At 49.9% G+C, this 12,681-nt stretch overlaps 2 protein-coding genes across 4 annotated transcripts; both read left to right on the top strand.

The window, feature by feature from the left end:
- Positions 1-311: 311 nt before the first annotated feature.
- On the top strand, positions 312-3,007 carry LOC131205693 (uncharacterized). Its single transcript, XM_058197903.1, has 2 exons — positions 312-476; positions 572-3,007. The coding sequence occupies exons 1-2, from the start codon at positions 383-385 to the stop codon at positions 2,923-2,925; spliced, it is 2,448 nt and encodes an 815-aa protein (XP_058053886.1). The 5' UTR covers positions 312-382; the 3' UTR covers positions 2,926-3,007.
- A 1,489-nt stretch (positions 3,008-4,496) lies between these two features.
- On the top strand, positions 4,497-12,359 carry LOC131205694 (plasma membrane ascorbate-dependent reductase CYBRD1). Of its 3 annotated transcripts, none has more exons than XM_058197905.1 (6): positions 4,497-4,534; positions 5,200-5,533; positions 8,877-9,097; positions 9,163-9,385; positions 9,462-9,611; positions 9,684-12,359. In XM_058197905.1, exons 2-6 carry the CDS (start codon positions 5,415-5,417, stop codon positions 9,829-9,831), a joined length of 861 nt encoding a protein of 286 aa, XP_058053888.1. In that variant the 5' UTR covers positions 4,497-4,534; positions 5,200-5,414; the 3' UTR covers positions 9,832-12,359. The 3 variants fall into 3 exon arrangements, with proteins under 3 accessions (XP_058053888.1, XP_058053887.1, XP_058053890.1); XM_058197904.1 differs by having other exon boundaries at positions 4,501-4,534; positions 5,197-5,533; XM_058197907.1 differs by lacking the exons at positions 4,497-4,534; positions 5,200-5,533 and adding an exon at positions 6,364-6,661 and having other exon boundaries at positions 9,684-12,358.
- The last annotated feature ends 322 nt before the right edge of the window (positions 12,360-12,681 follow it).

Genomic DNA, 12,681 nt, shown 5'->3' with positions numbered 1-12,681 from the left:
TGTTTGTTTTTCTTGGGTGTTTTGCTGTCATCACACGCGGGCTTAAGGTATACATATGCACATTTTGGTTTCTTTAGGAAAATGTTTAAAATAAAAAATCACGACATGATTACGAAAATTACTGCAAAGCTATAAAATATCATAGAAATAACGCGTTGAGTTACGTGGATGTTAACAGGACAACGAAAGTTACAGTTTCCGATTTATTCCAGCCTTGCATGCTTGCAGTCACCGTGGTTGAAGCTTTCGATTCAGCCCTGACATCTAGCTGTCACAACGCCGCAAACCTCGTGTTGTGCGTGCACGGCAAATGCGGGTCGGTTTGAAACAGAAAGTGGATCGGTTTTGCGTTTGTTCCTCTTAAACTCAGTGGTTGTACGAAATGGGTCGTAAAGGAAACTTCGTTGAGAAACCCAAGAAAGGTCCTGGGAGAAAGGCACGCAAACAGGGCGACCCCGTGTTCAAGTTCATGAAAGGTAATCCAATCAGCCTGTGGGATTCTTATTTACCCGATCCTACACCTCATCGGTCTTTTCAACAACCAACCGGTCTTTTTTTTCCAACCCGCTAGATGACGGCGAAGATAACAAAAAGCTGTCCAGAAACCAAAAGATACGGCTCAAGAAACGCGAAATGCAAAAGCAATTGGTACAGAAAGTAACCAAGCAAAAGAGGGACACGAAAGCCGCCAACCAGGCAGATCCGGTTGTGCCCAGCACGGTGGATCCGTCGGAGCTGTTTGATCTTGAGAAAACTCGGCAAAAGTACAAACAGTTGGGCGAGAAGAACAAATCACCGACGGTAACCGCCACCAAGACGGTCGAAAATGGCGCCTCGAAAAAGGTTCGCAACCTGTTCGACAGTGACGACGAAATGGAGAACAAAGAACCAAAGAAGCGCGCTGGTTCTGGTCGACCGTCTAAGAGTCAGATGAAAAAGTTCCTTCAACAGACCGAGTCGGATGAGGACGATTCGGATGAGCAGGATTCAGACAGCGGTGAGGAGATCGATGACGATGGGGATGACTCCGACCAGGAAGATGACAACGAAGAAGAGGGAAGTGAAGAAGACGAAGACGATGAAAGTGACGACGAAGAAGGTGATACCGATGACGAGGACGGCGACGATTCGGATATGCTACCGATAGAGGCGGCAAATAAGAAGCTAAAACGGCGCATGGAACTAGAGCAAAAGATGGCTGATCAAGAAATGCAGGAAGCCGCGGCCAATCGAGAACGGTTTGAGTTTCCCACAGAGGAGGAGGTAGCCCAAACAAGCAGTTTACAGGACGTGAATATGCGAATCAAGGACGTGATCGGTGTACTCTCGGACTTTACGGCCAATCGCGATCCGGACCGCTCACGGTGCGAGTATATCGATCTGCTGCGAAAGGATCTCTGCCTTTACTACTCGTACAATGAGTACTTGATGAACTTGCTCATGGAACTGTTCGCTCCGAACGAGCTGCTAGAGTTTTTGGAGGCTTCAGAGTTGCAGCGCCCCATCACGATCCGCACGAACAGTCTTAAGGCACGGCGTCGCGATTTGGCGCAAGCCTTGATCAACCGTGGCATCAATTTGGATCCGATAGGAAAGTGGTCCAAAGATGGACTGGTGGTGTACACGTCGCAGGTTCCGCTAGGGGCAACGCCGGAGTACCTGGCCGGACAGTACATGCTGCAGGGAGGATCGAGCATGCTACCCGTGCTGGCGTTGGCACCGGAGGAAAACGAACGCATCCTAGACATGTGCGCTGCCCCGGGAGGAAAGAGTTCCCACATAGCAGCAATGATGAAGAACACGGGTGTGCTCATTGTTAACGATTCAAATAAGGACCGGTTGCACGCGGTACTCGGAAACTTTCACCGTCTCGGAGTACAGAATGCCATCGTAACGTGCATGGACGGTATAAAGTTCTGCGACGCCATGAAAGGCTTCGATCGTGTGCTACTCGACGCACCCTGCACCGGATCGGGCGTAATTGCGAAAGATCCGAGCGTGAAAACGTCAAAAACGGAGATTGATGTCCAGCGGTGCTACAATTTGCAGCGACGTCTGCTCCTGTCGGCCATCGATTGTTTGTCGGCCAAGTCGAACAGCGGTGGGTACTTGGTGTACTCCACCTGCTCCGTTCTGCCACAGGAGAACGAGTGGGTCATCGATTTTGCGCTGAAGATGCGCAACGTACGTCTTGTGTCGACTGGAATAGATTTCGGGGTCGAAGGTCTTACCAGGTTCGGGGCGCAGCGCTATCATCCGTCGATGAAACTGACACGGCGCTTCTATCCCCACACCCACAATATGGACGGGTTTTTCGTGGCAAAGTTACACAAATTTTCCGACGCCATTCCGACAGGCGATACCGCTGAGGCCGAGGCGACGAACGGTGCCGACATGGAGACGGCGGCAGCCACTGAGAGTGAGGAGATGAAGTTGCCGAAAAAGATTGACAAACGGGACTGGTACTATCAGGATGTCGTCGCAAAACGGAAAGCGCAGCGTGAGGACAAGAACCATGTGGTGAAAGTTTTCCAGAAACCAACCAACGTTACGAAAAAGAAGAAAAAAAAGTTTCAGAAAAGCACTGACAGTGTCACCACCGTCCAGAGGGTAGCCGTCCCAACCGATGATCAGACGGCCTCTTCGGGTCAGATCGGGTCCAACAGTGGACAGAAATTGTCGAAGAAGTTCTCGGTGAACGGTAAACCCGCGGCGAGTAGTGCCGATCGCGAGACAGCGGAAGTGTTGAAATTAAAGCAAATGATGAAAAAACTCAAACAAAAGCAAGGCACTTCAACTGCCAACGGTAAAGGGACTGCGGGTAAAGCTGGAAAATCGACGAAACAGACGGCGAGCAGCAAAGAAAAGGTACCAGGAACGAAGAAGAACGCGATCACAAAGAAACTGGGGAAAGTTTATGGTTAGTGTGTACGAAATAGAACTGTAAAGCAGTTCTCCACAGAGACAATGCCTTGCACCACATCTAGTGAATAAAGAAGATTAATCTTGTTCCAATACAAATGTTGATCCTATATGTTCGTAGCATTTAATTTAAGAAAAAATGCCGTCAAACTCTCAAATAATAGGACAGTTTTACGGGCACGGTGGGGATTAGATCACATTCTAAACCGGAGTTGGACTGGAACACGTGTTGAAACATCCCTAAACAATCGGCTCTTCACGCATGCATGCTAGAAAAGGGCGTTAACGCGAAGTCCTCCAGATTGCTCTCCGATCATTTGGCCGCGCTCTCGCAACTACCAACACATTTGAACCATGAATCGTATACGAGGCCACCCGAGCTTTTCTTGCTCTCTCCGAACCATTTCTCCTATTGACCGATATTCTTTCCGTTTTAGGAACAAGCCCGGTGCATTCCCAGCCCAGCAGAGTGCATAGGGTGCACTCCCTCGGGAACTGGCCGTTGTGGTTCCTCTCCCAATGCCCCAGAGGCTGTGCCGCGTACTTTGGCGCGTAGCTTATTCTCGGTGAGAAATGCGTATTTCAAAACAAATTGGGCCCAACCTGATTTGCACTGTTCGGGCTCATGGGACACTGAAAGCAGCGTGCGGAAGGAAAAGCCAATATGAAGGAACTGTATGGTGGACGGCCCTCCGATAGCTCCTCGAAGAAAGTGACGCCCGTCAGGGCACACAACGATGCTTCAATTATTGAGGGGAACGTAGTTGAATTATTAAACCCAAGTATTCCTCGTCATATATTTATGCCCTCAAGTACTGCCCGTCGCCCGAACAGGAAAGGTTTTCGGGATCTCCCTCCACCCAGCATCGTGGCGTCCGCGTGTCTCTACGCATCGACAGTTGCCGCCAGCCGCCGCCAGTACATAATTGAATTCGTTCCCGTTTTTTTTTTGCTTTGGCTCAACGCGCCCGCAAGTAGCAGCAACGGGGCGCACTGTTGCTGCGTGGCTCTTGCGCAGTGCTACTCCATCGCACATCGTACTCCAAAGCGGAATAGCTCGGAGGGAACACTATAGGTCTACAAAACCGTAAACAAGAGTGCCGAGTGCAGGGTTAGCCAGCGAATGGAAATAGTTTTTCAAAACACTTGTTCTCTGTAGTGCTTCGGAAGCCCCCCCCCATTGACCAGCAAGTGGCAGGTTCACGTTCAGCGTGTGTTGCGTTTGCATATCGTTTCGGCTGCGTTCTGCGCCGAGACGCGAGCCAGTAACTGTTGTTAAATAATTTTGAACAAAAAATAAATAAACCAACACCCGACGGAGGCAAACGGTCAGCATCCACCCGAAGTGTGGCCCCAGCTTCCGGGAACTTTTCCCGATTCTCTCACGCCCCCTGTGTCCTCTCTCGTTCTCTTTTCGCAAAGGAGGAACTTTGGAGAGCGTGCTGAGAGAGCCCACGTGGTGGTGGTGTGCGTGCGTGGCGGAGAGCTCGTGCTCCTTCCGACTGCTCGCGCTCGCACTTTTATCATCTCTGCCATTTTTTGGGGGGACAGTTTTTCCGCCCTCAGTAAGGTAACGAGCAGCAGCAGTTTGGCACACTAGGAAGCTGTGAAGGTAGCGTTGTGATTTCGCAGGATTTCGTTTTATTCTACCGAATCAACAAACTAATGCTCTCAGACAAGTGTGGTGCAGTGTGCAATTTGTGGCGCTAGCTCGTCCCAGGATTTGTTGTGAGCCAGGCCAGGACGAGATGTTACTGCTCCCTGTGGTCCCGGGATACGTGAGATAAACAAAGAAGTTATAGTTTTCCGGATGCCACTCCTCCAGGGAGTTGGCAGGCTCCCGGGCGAAGCTGCCCTATTGATTGGCGCGCAATAAGACGGAGCCAGCGAAACGGATTTAATTTAATATTCATAAGCTCGCACGGGGGGAAAAGCACTCACGCGGCACGCACCGAATAAGGCACCGTTTTCCAAGGGCGTTAGTTTACTACCGACCCAGGGAGATTCAAATTTTCTTTTAAAAGCCCAGATCACTGAACAGTTTTCTCGGCCTATCGGCACTATAATTATGCTCTCGCACCGCACCTGCAACGCTGGGAGATTCGCCGTTGGCCAATCGAAAGGCTCGTCTTTCATGCCGACGATAAGAGAAACTCAGCCGTTCGCAAACAAACGGCCATCACTCACGGCCTCGGCGGACAGTGCAGGAGATTACGAAAAACTAACACACCGCGTTTATCTGAATCCGTTTCTGTTTCTTCTACTTGCTTGCAGCAGTCAACACGCGTGATCTCCCGGACTTGGACCCAGTTTTCGCGCTCGCGCCAGCCATCGTAACCAACCGTGTGGTGTGTGTGTGCGCTCCAGTAGTGCTAACCCCGGAATTCGGACTTTTTACGCTGTGATCGTGTTGTTCTGCGTGCCCCGTTCTAATCCCACTGCTGACCCCACTGTACGCGCGTACGTACTAAACCGCCAAAATAAAGCTCAAAATGGACGGATCCTCGGTGAGCCCCCTACCGTGCGAGGCTCCACTGGCGATGATGGAAAGCGAAAAGACGCCACCGAGAAGCCCGAGTCAGCACGACATGCCACCGCCACCGGACGAGAAGTAAGTCCTCGCGTAGGTTAGAATTGAAGCGATTTGAACCGTTTATTCGCCTCCGAATGACGCTTGACCAATCTGTCCCAAACTATCTCCAGACGCCTCCTCCAGACGGGCGGGGGCAGTTCAGTAAGTCGCCAGCAATTGATTCCTCTTTCAATCGTCATAAATTGGACCGAAACCTGACCGAGTACATCCTGTGACCGAGCGAGAGACTGCGCTCAGGCCGGCACGATCACGAGACCCGGTCTTTACGCGCTTTCTTCGCGCGCGCCTAATGGAATCTTCTTTTTTATCAATTGTGCAGGCGTTTACGAAATAATGACGCGGTAAACAAGGCGCGTTCTGCTGCCGGATGTTAAGGTCATTCGAGTAAATCGCCTTGGATGCTGTTCAACCAAACCTTGGGGGGGAACACTGTATCCAATGCGACATTTAATAAGTCGTAAGGAATGTTACAATAAAAATAGGGGTAGAGTTTCAGAAGCCCACTATTGAGTGACCATTAGCGAGTTTAATGATCAGCTTGACCATCTCCCAGCACCAGCATATAAGCGCGGAGCGAGTTCGTGGAGTAGATCCAACAGGAAAATGAGAGGCTCCAACTCCCATGCTGGCGTCTCGTAGTGGTGGCGTAGTATGCGCGAGAGTAGTAGGATCGCGCAGTGCTCGCCTGATGAGAGTGTGTGCGAAGAAAAGCGATCGCGAGAAGATCGTGTGCTCACGCGCTGGTGGTGTGCGCGTTCGGAGACTCCGTTTCTCCACCAACGGCGAAGGCGAAGATTGAATTCAGTTAGCCAGAGATGCTGATCACATTCGTAACGCTGCACCAGTGAGCTCCGCGCCAGTGTTTGCTTTGCTGCGCATCACGATCACGCGCCGGTTAGTGTCCCAATCGGCAACTTCGCCGATAGATGTGATATCGTGTACCGACCGCCACCAATTGTTGCCCCGCGGTGATTGATTTGTTGTGTGCGGAAATTAAAGAACGAATCGCACCGTGCACCGTGGTGGTGATCGCGTCGACGACGACAAAGTGACGGTGTGTTTTGCGTGTGGTTGTTACTCAGCAGATTCACCGCGCACCGCACCGACTGACTGTGAAATGCCTCGGAACTCTACCACCAACGGAGGGTAAGATTGTCACAGTGTAGAGCCGGGCCGGGAAGATGCAGCCGTGCGGTCACGTGTAATTGCCCTGCGTAAATGGCAGGGCGCTTGGGAGATAAAAAACGAAGTACCGAAGTACCTGGCCGAAAGGAACTTACGGCTAAAACAGATAGACGGTGGTTGGTTTTCGAAACCCCCCCAAAGCTGGTGAATGTGGCGCGGTTCCCTTTTTGTTGCTATTTTCGAGCAGTGCGGAGTGGCCACCGCCGCCACATCGCTGCGATTTCCGCGATCGATTCCGGCGAACGGAGCGTCTTAATGGTGGTCAATTTTCAGCATCTCCTGCCAGGTGTTCGGCGTGCCGATCGATCGCGCGCCGCGCCGCACCGCGGTCAGTTTGATACGAGTAGAAAGTGAAAATAAACCTGCCACCGGCCGTGTGACCGTGGCCGGGGAAAGCCGGGAGGGAAATACACCCGAAGCGTGCACGACGACCTCATCCACTTTCCTTATCCCGCCGCCGCCACCGCCGCCTGGGCACCACATTCCGCCGCTGCCGTCATGTTTTTGAATGGCACAGCGCGGCGATGATCTTCACGGCTCTATCATCATTTATGCACCGCGTCTCAGAAGCGGGGAGGTGCCGGTGGGGAGCTTCTTGTAAACAAGTTTGATTTTCCACCCGAGCCCTGCGCCGGGCCGGATTGCGCATACGGCATGGACGTGAATGGCACCGCGTCGTGTGTGCCGCCGCCGCCGCGTCTTGGAAGGCAGAACGAACGGCGGGAAGGGACGGGCAGACTTTCACTCTCATAACCACGGACGGTGGGTTCCGTGGGCTTGGGCCTTTTTTCTCTGCCGTCTCTCCCTTAGTGCGCCTCGAGGCGCTTCGGGTAACCGCAACGGAACCTGCCGCCGCGCTGGATGGGCTCAACGTAAGCCTCGTCGGATTTCGTTGCCGTCACAGGCCAAAGAACTGTGTTCCCGTCGGTGGGCCGTCGCTGGGTCGCTGGGCCGGTCGATTTCGTTTTGAAATTCAAATGGATCTTGTGCGATGGTTCGGATGGTTTCATCGACGCAAAAATGCCCCCTAAAGCAACAACGATAAACTGATGGCACCACCTTTTACATTACTCACGGTCTTTTGTGTAGTACATCATATCATTAAATATTGTGTAACCAATTTAAGAACGCTAAGTTTGGGTTCAGAAACATGAAAAAACATTCAGCGACAACCCAGCCTATTACGCGTAGCCTGCAGATAAGTAAGACCACGTCGTCCGTCATCGTCCACGATCAGTCAGTGTAAATTAACAGACAATTTCGGGTGGGAAAGTGTGCTGGCTTGATACCAGCTGCCGCCCCAAAACCTGCCAAAATGTCGTAAAAATACCGCAACGGCCACAGAGTTTGTTCTGAGGCGCGTCTCACAGGCGCAAGAGTGCGCAATGCGCATCGAGACAATAGACGCGAGTTCCAGTGAATCCGCCCCTGCCCCGGCCAAAAGCGGGATCAAAACGTCCCGCGAGATAAACGGCTACACCCTCGCGTCTGATTGCTTTAATTATCGTGTAGTTTTATCGCGTCCACAAGTCGCGCCTCTCCACGGTTGGCTCATCATTTGTGCGTTTCGCGCTGATGACGGACGCGCGCGCCACGCTTTACACCATTTACATGAATGATTTCGCTGACGGACTATATATTTATGGCCCGGTTCGGTGTGTCGAGAAACAGCTCTGAATTTGTTAGCGATGGTAATGATGTTTGACTTTGCCTGGCGGTTTGACGTCGGGTACCGAGGCCTCCAAGCGTACGATGGCGCGCTGTTTCTGTCCACCCACTTGCTCTAGCGTATTGGATCTCGTTAAATGAGCAGCCGGACTTTAAAGCCAATTAACTAAATTGACCTCCGGGCGTAGCGCATACACACGTCGAGCTTGATCACGCCGCGCTGACGGTGGTGGACCCTGAGTCACTGGCGACGACGGCAGCAGGATGTCAATTTCTTCATTGCTTCCCCGGGAACAGACCCCAGGGAGTTGCAATTCGAGAGGATCTTCTCGTTGCGACGCACGCCATGCGGGCGGGCGAAAGGGTCGCATGGCCCGGGGAAACAAAGGTCTTCCCCGCGGAAGATTATAATTTCATTTGCAGCACTAATCGCGACCCAAAGTGCAACTGAATTAGTTATCATGAATTGCTGCTGCTGCTGCTAACTTCTTGCGTTTCACTGGCACAGGAGGTACGACGATGATGATGATCGCGTCTGGAACTGCGGGGCCTGGTTCGAGTACATCCTGGTCGTCGTCGTTTCCTCGATCCTGCTCATTGCCGCCTCGGTGCTGACCATCTTCTGGACGATCTACTACCGCAAGGGCTTCAACATGGACGACCCGAAGCTGCAGTTCAACCTCCATCCCGTGCTGATGATCGGCGGTTACATCACGCTGTCCGGATTTTGTACGTAACCGTGGCCCCGGGTGACGGCACTAATCGTCGCTAATGCCGTCGCTTCCTCTTTGCAGCCATCATACTGTACCGGATTTGCCGATGCTGCTCGCACTTGATCGTCAAGCTGTGCCACACCTTCTTCCACGCCTGCTCCATACCGTGCATAGTGATCGGCTTCATGGCCGTCTGGGACTCGCACAATCAGCAGCAGATTCCGAACTTTTACTCGCTCCACTCCTGGCTTGGCATGATCACGATGGGCCTGTTTGCGCTCCAGTTTGTCTTGGGATTCTTCAGGTGCGTGTGGCGCAAGGATCCGGTGCCCCCATATGACCGGATGTAGTTTAACGTTGTTTGCCACCTTTCCCTGCAGCTTCCTCATCCTGCTGTGCTGTGAGAACGCAACCTACAAGTTCCGTTCCACAATGGTTCCCATCCATGCCGCCTTCGGTGTGGTCACGTTTATGCTTGCCATCGCCACCGCTGTTACCGGATTGACCCAGAAGGCCCACTTCGAGCTTGGGTAAGTCACCCGTGCCCGTGTGCCAGTCGTGTGCCGAAACCAACGTATCCCTTTTGACACCCCGGTTTACAGAGAAAACTACAAGGAAACCATCGAGGAAGGGATCATCATGAACTCGATCGGCGTGATTCTGACGGGCCTGGGCATCATCATTCCGTTCGCCGTGCGACGTTCGAACTCGCCGGCCAACTGCAAGGTCTACGTCACCGAGCGCATCTAAATAAGCAATTTTGATAAATCCATGAACTAAATGCATACACGATGCTGGCGTGCGACACGCCGGAAGCTGGCTTATTTTATGGGCCACAAACCACGGGAGGAGTGCGAAGCTCAGTAGATAAGGTATTGATGCCGAACGAATGAATGCCGATTGGCTAACGTAATCTAAGCGAAGTGAGAAGATCTAGCGGATGTGTCCCACAAATGCTTTTTTATTTATCAAACGAGAGTTAGTGAACACTCAGTAAATTCCGGCCCCCACCGGGACGTTGTGTGTGAGCATTTTAAGCAATCATTCCTCTACCGTACTACTGCTACAGGGCGTACCGTGAACCGTGTTGCCCTATTCCGTTCCCGCTTGCTCTAGTTTTTGTACGTTGATGTTATTTGAAGAAGGATGGCAAGCAAAACCGAAAAAAATGTGTGAAAAAGGGTGACGAAAGGGATGTCTGAGCAATGCTATTTATTGACACACATTGATGGGACAGCATGCACCATCTAGATAGAGTTTACTTTTGAGCATCGATTTTCTAGAACGGAGACAACGCTAAAAAGTTGCCCTTCAACCTGCCCGCTCCCTTTGAACATCCAAAGCATAAATGATTAAATATAGTAGCAGCTCTTAAACAACAATCATAATTCAACCAATCTTCGCCAACCGGCGTCGCATTGAGCTATTTCGTGGATGAAAACCGAAGCATAAACAAGCATCGAATCGAGAGAATAAAAACCACACACATTTAACCGATAATATGATACAATTTCTTCGACTCATAACGCGCCAGCCGATAAGTGGAGCTATTCGTAAGTAGACGAATAGTCTTAGCGAAAGATAAACGCATAAAGTACATACAGAAATCATTTAGCAAAAAAGTTAGTGAGTAAGCTAAATAAATCAAACGAATCCAATCCAAACCCAGTGCAGAAGAACTAGTGGTAGTGCAACACAACCGGAACAGGAACAGACAACGTTGTCCACACTCGGTGGAAGGACTCGCCGGACTCGTTGGAACACTTTTCTTTGCTCCACGCCGTGATGTGAACATTTGCTCATTTAATGAAACGGAATTGACTTTAACTGTTCTCTACTTCCAATCAATCGAACCATCGGGATTTCAGTAAATAGCTAAACTGTTTTGCTCAACATCTAAAAACCTAAACCGTTTTAATGCAATCTCTGTGGAACTGAACCACAAATTGTTTTGAACCGATGCAAGGCGCATCTCCAAGGAGGTGCCAATTTACAAAACCAACATATACATATATTAAAGAAAAAAAAAAACAAGATGTGTGTTCAATCTAAAGTATAAACTATATAAAGGCGCGCAAGGCGAAAACGAAATCAAACTGAATGTTCAACGTAACGATGTGTCCAAATGGGGGAAAAAGTATCAACAGCAGAACCGATGCTGGCGAGCGGTGCGGTATGGCTGGCTAACCTGCGCGAACACCGTGACACGTGCTTTTTTTTGGCGAGATGCGTGTGCGCGTGAAGAAAGGAAAACCCACCGCGTTTTTTCAACACCTTCTCTTTACACAGAACGCGGAACGGCTCGTGGAAGGGAGCCCGTGGTATGGCCAAAACGGATAGCTACATTGCATTAAAATAAACCCCGAAAATATATAGCGAAAACATAGTGTAGCGAGCGATGTAATCAGACATTTGAATCATATATATTTATGTAGTTCATAAAGTCCTTCAAAATCTCGTCAAATTCACTCTCACACAATGTTTAGTAGGAACCGAACACTGTTATTTGTTTCGTCGTTATGTTTGTTCGTTTTACAATTAGTACGCCATACGGAAGAGAATCTACAACGGTGCGTGGTACAAAAACGAATGGCAGACCAACACTTTTACAACTTGCAAGTTTTTGAAGGGGGGGAATCGCGGAATCTCAACCACCTACCGGTAAATACATTATTAGACGCCAGAATTTAAACAAAAAAAACATTGATAAAACAACAAAACCTACCATCCGAACACGAACACAGTACAATGCGAACACGATATTAAAGGGCAATATTTATGTACCGATAAGTTTGTTGATCAGTTGATTCGTCGTAATCCGCGCAAGTGCTCAAAAATTGCGTGACCCACTTTTCGTATGGCCGGGCGTTTCGTCGTTACTTAGCTTAAAACTGCAATAACGGAAGTGGTGGAAGTGCACACAGTAATCTCTAGCGCGAACCGTTTTTTATACAAAAGTACGACGGAAACCGATTTTGCTATTGTCTCATTTCCTAGCAAAATGTTACAGATAACCAACAGTGGACAACTCATTTCATACAATAAACACACGTATATGTATAATAAATGACTCTGTAGGAAACGGTAGCGTCTTCTGATGTCTTTCACTTCCATTCTGCGTGGATTCTTTTCCAGCCAGTTCTTTTTCACTTTTGTAGTTTTGCAGTCAAGAAGTTAAGGTTCAAGTCTTCTCATTCGCTTGGCACTAGGTTTAGTTATGTAGTTCGCCCATCGCTACCAAGTTAGTGTCATAACCTCGGCTTATTTGTCAGCTTTTTCCACAAAATAAAAAAATAAAAATACCCCAAAACTACCTTAAATGGCTCATGACTCGAATCCGATCTGCTTCCCTTCTCATTTCCCGTTACTCCTACTTTTCAGACCATCCGGATTCTCGGTGACGTATCCGATTGGTTTTCCTTCCGGCTTCCCGTTGCATACATGGCAAAACTCGCGCCAGCTGAATTAGTCTCAAATTGTTTGAACATTTTTCGAATTTTACTGAAATTTACCAAAATGTTTTATGGGAACCCTGAGGGGCGGGGTTTGAAACATTCGCCAGAACATTCGCCCTTCGCAAAAACTCCCACATGCAGAATT

The sequence above is a fragment of the Anopheles bellator genome, chromosome 1, assembly GCF_943735745.2.
Source record: "Anopheles bellator chromosome 1, idAnoBellAS_SP24_06.2, whole genome shotgun sequence".
Taxonomy (NCBI): Eukaryota; Metazoa; Arthropoda; class Insecta; order Diptera; family Culicidae; genus Anopheles; species Anopheles bellator.
The sequence above is the reverse complement of the archived record's forward strand: the minus strand, read 5'-3'. Positions and strand labels throughout refer to the sequence as shown.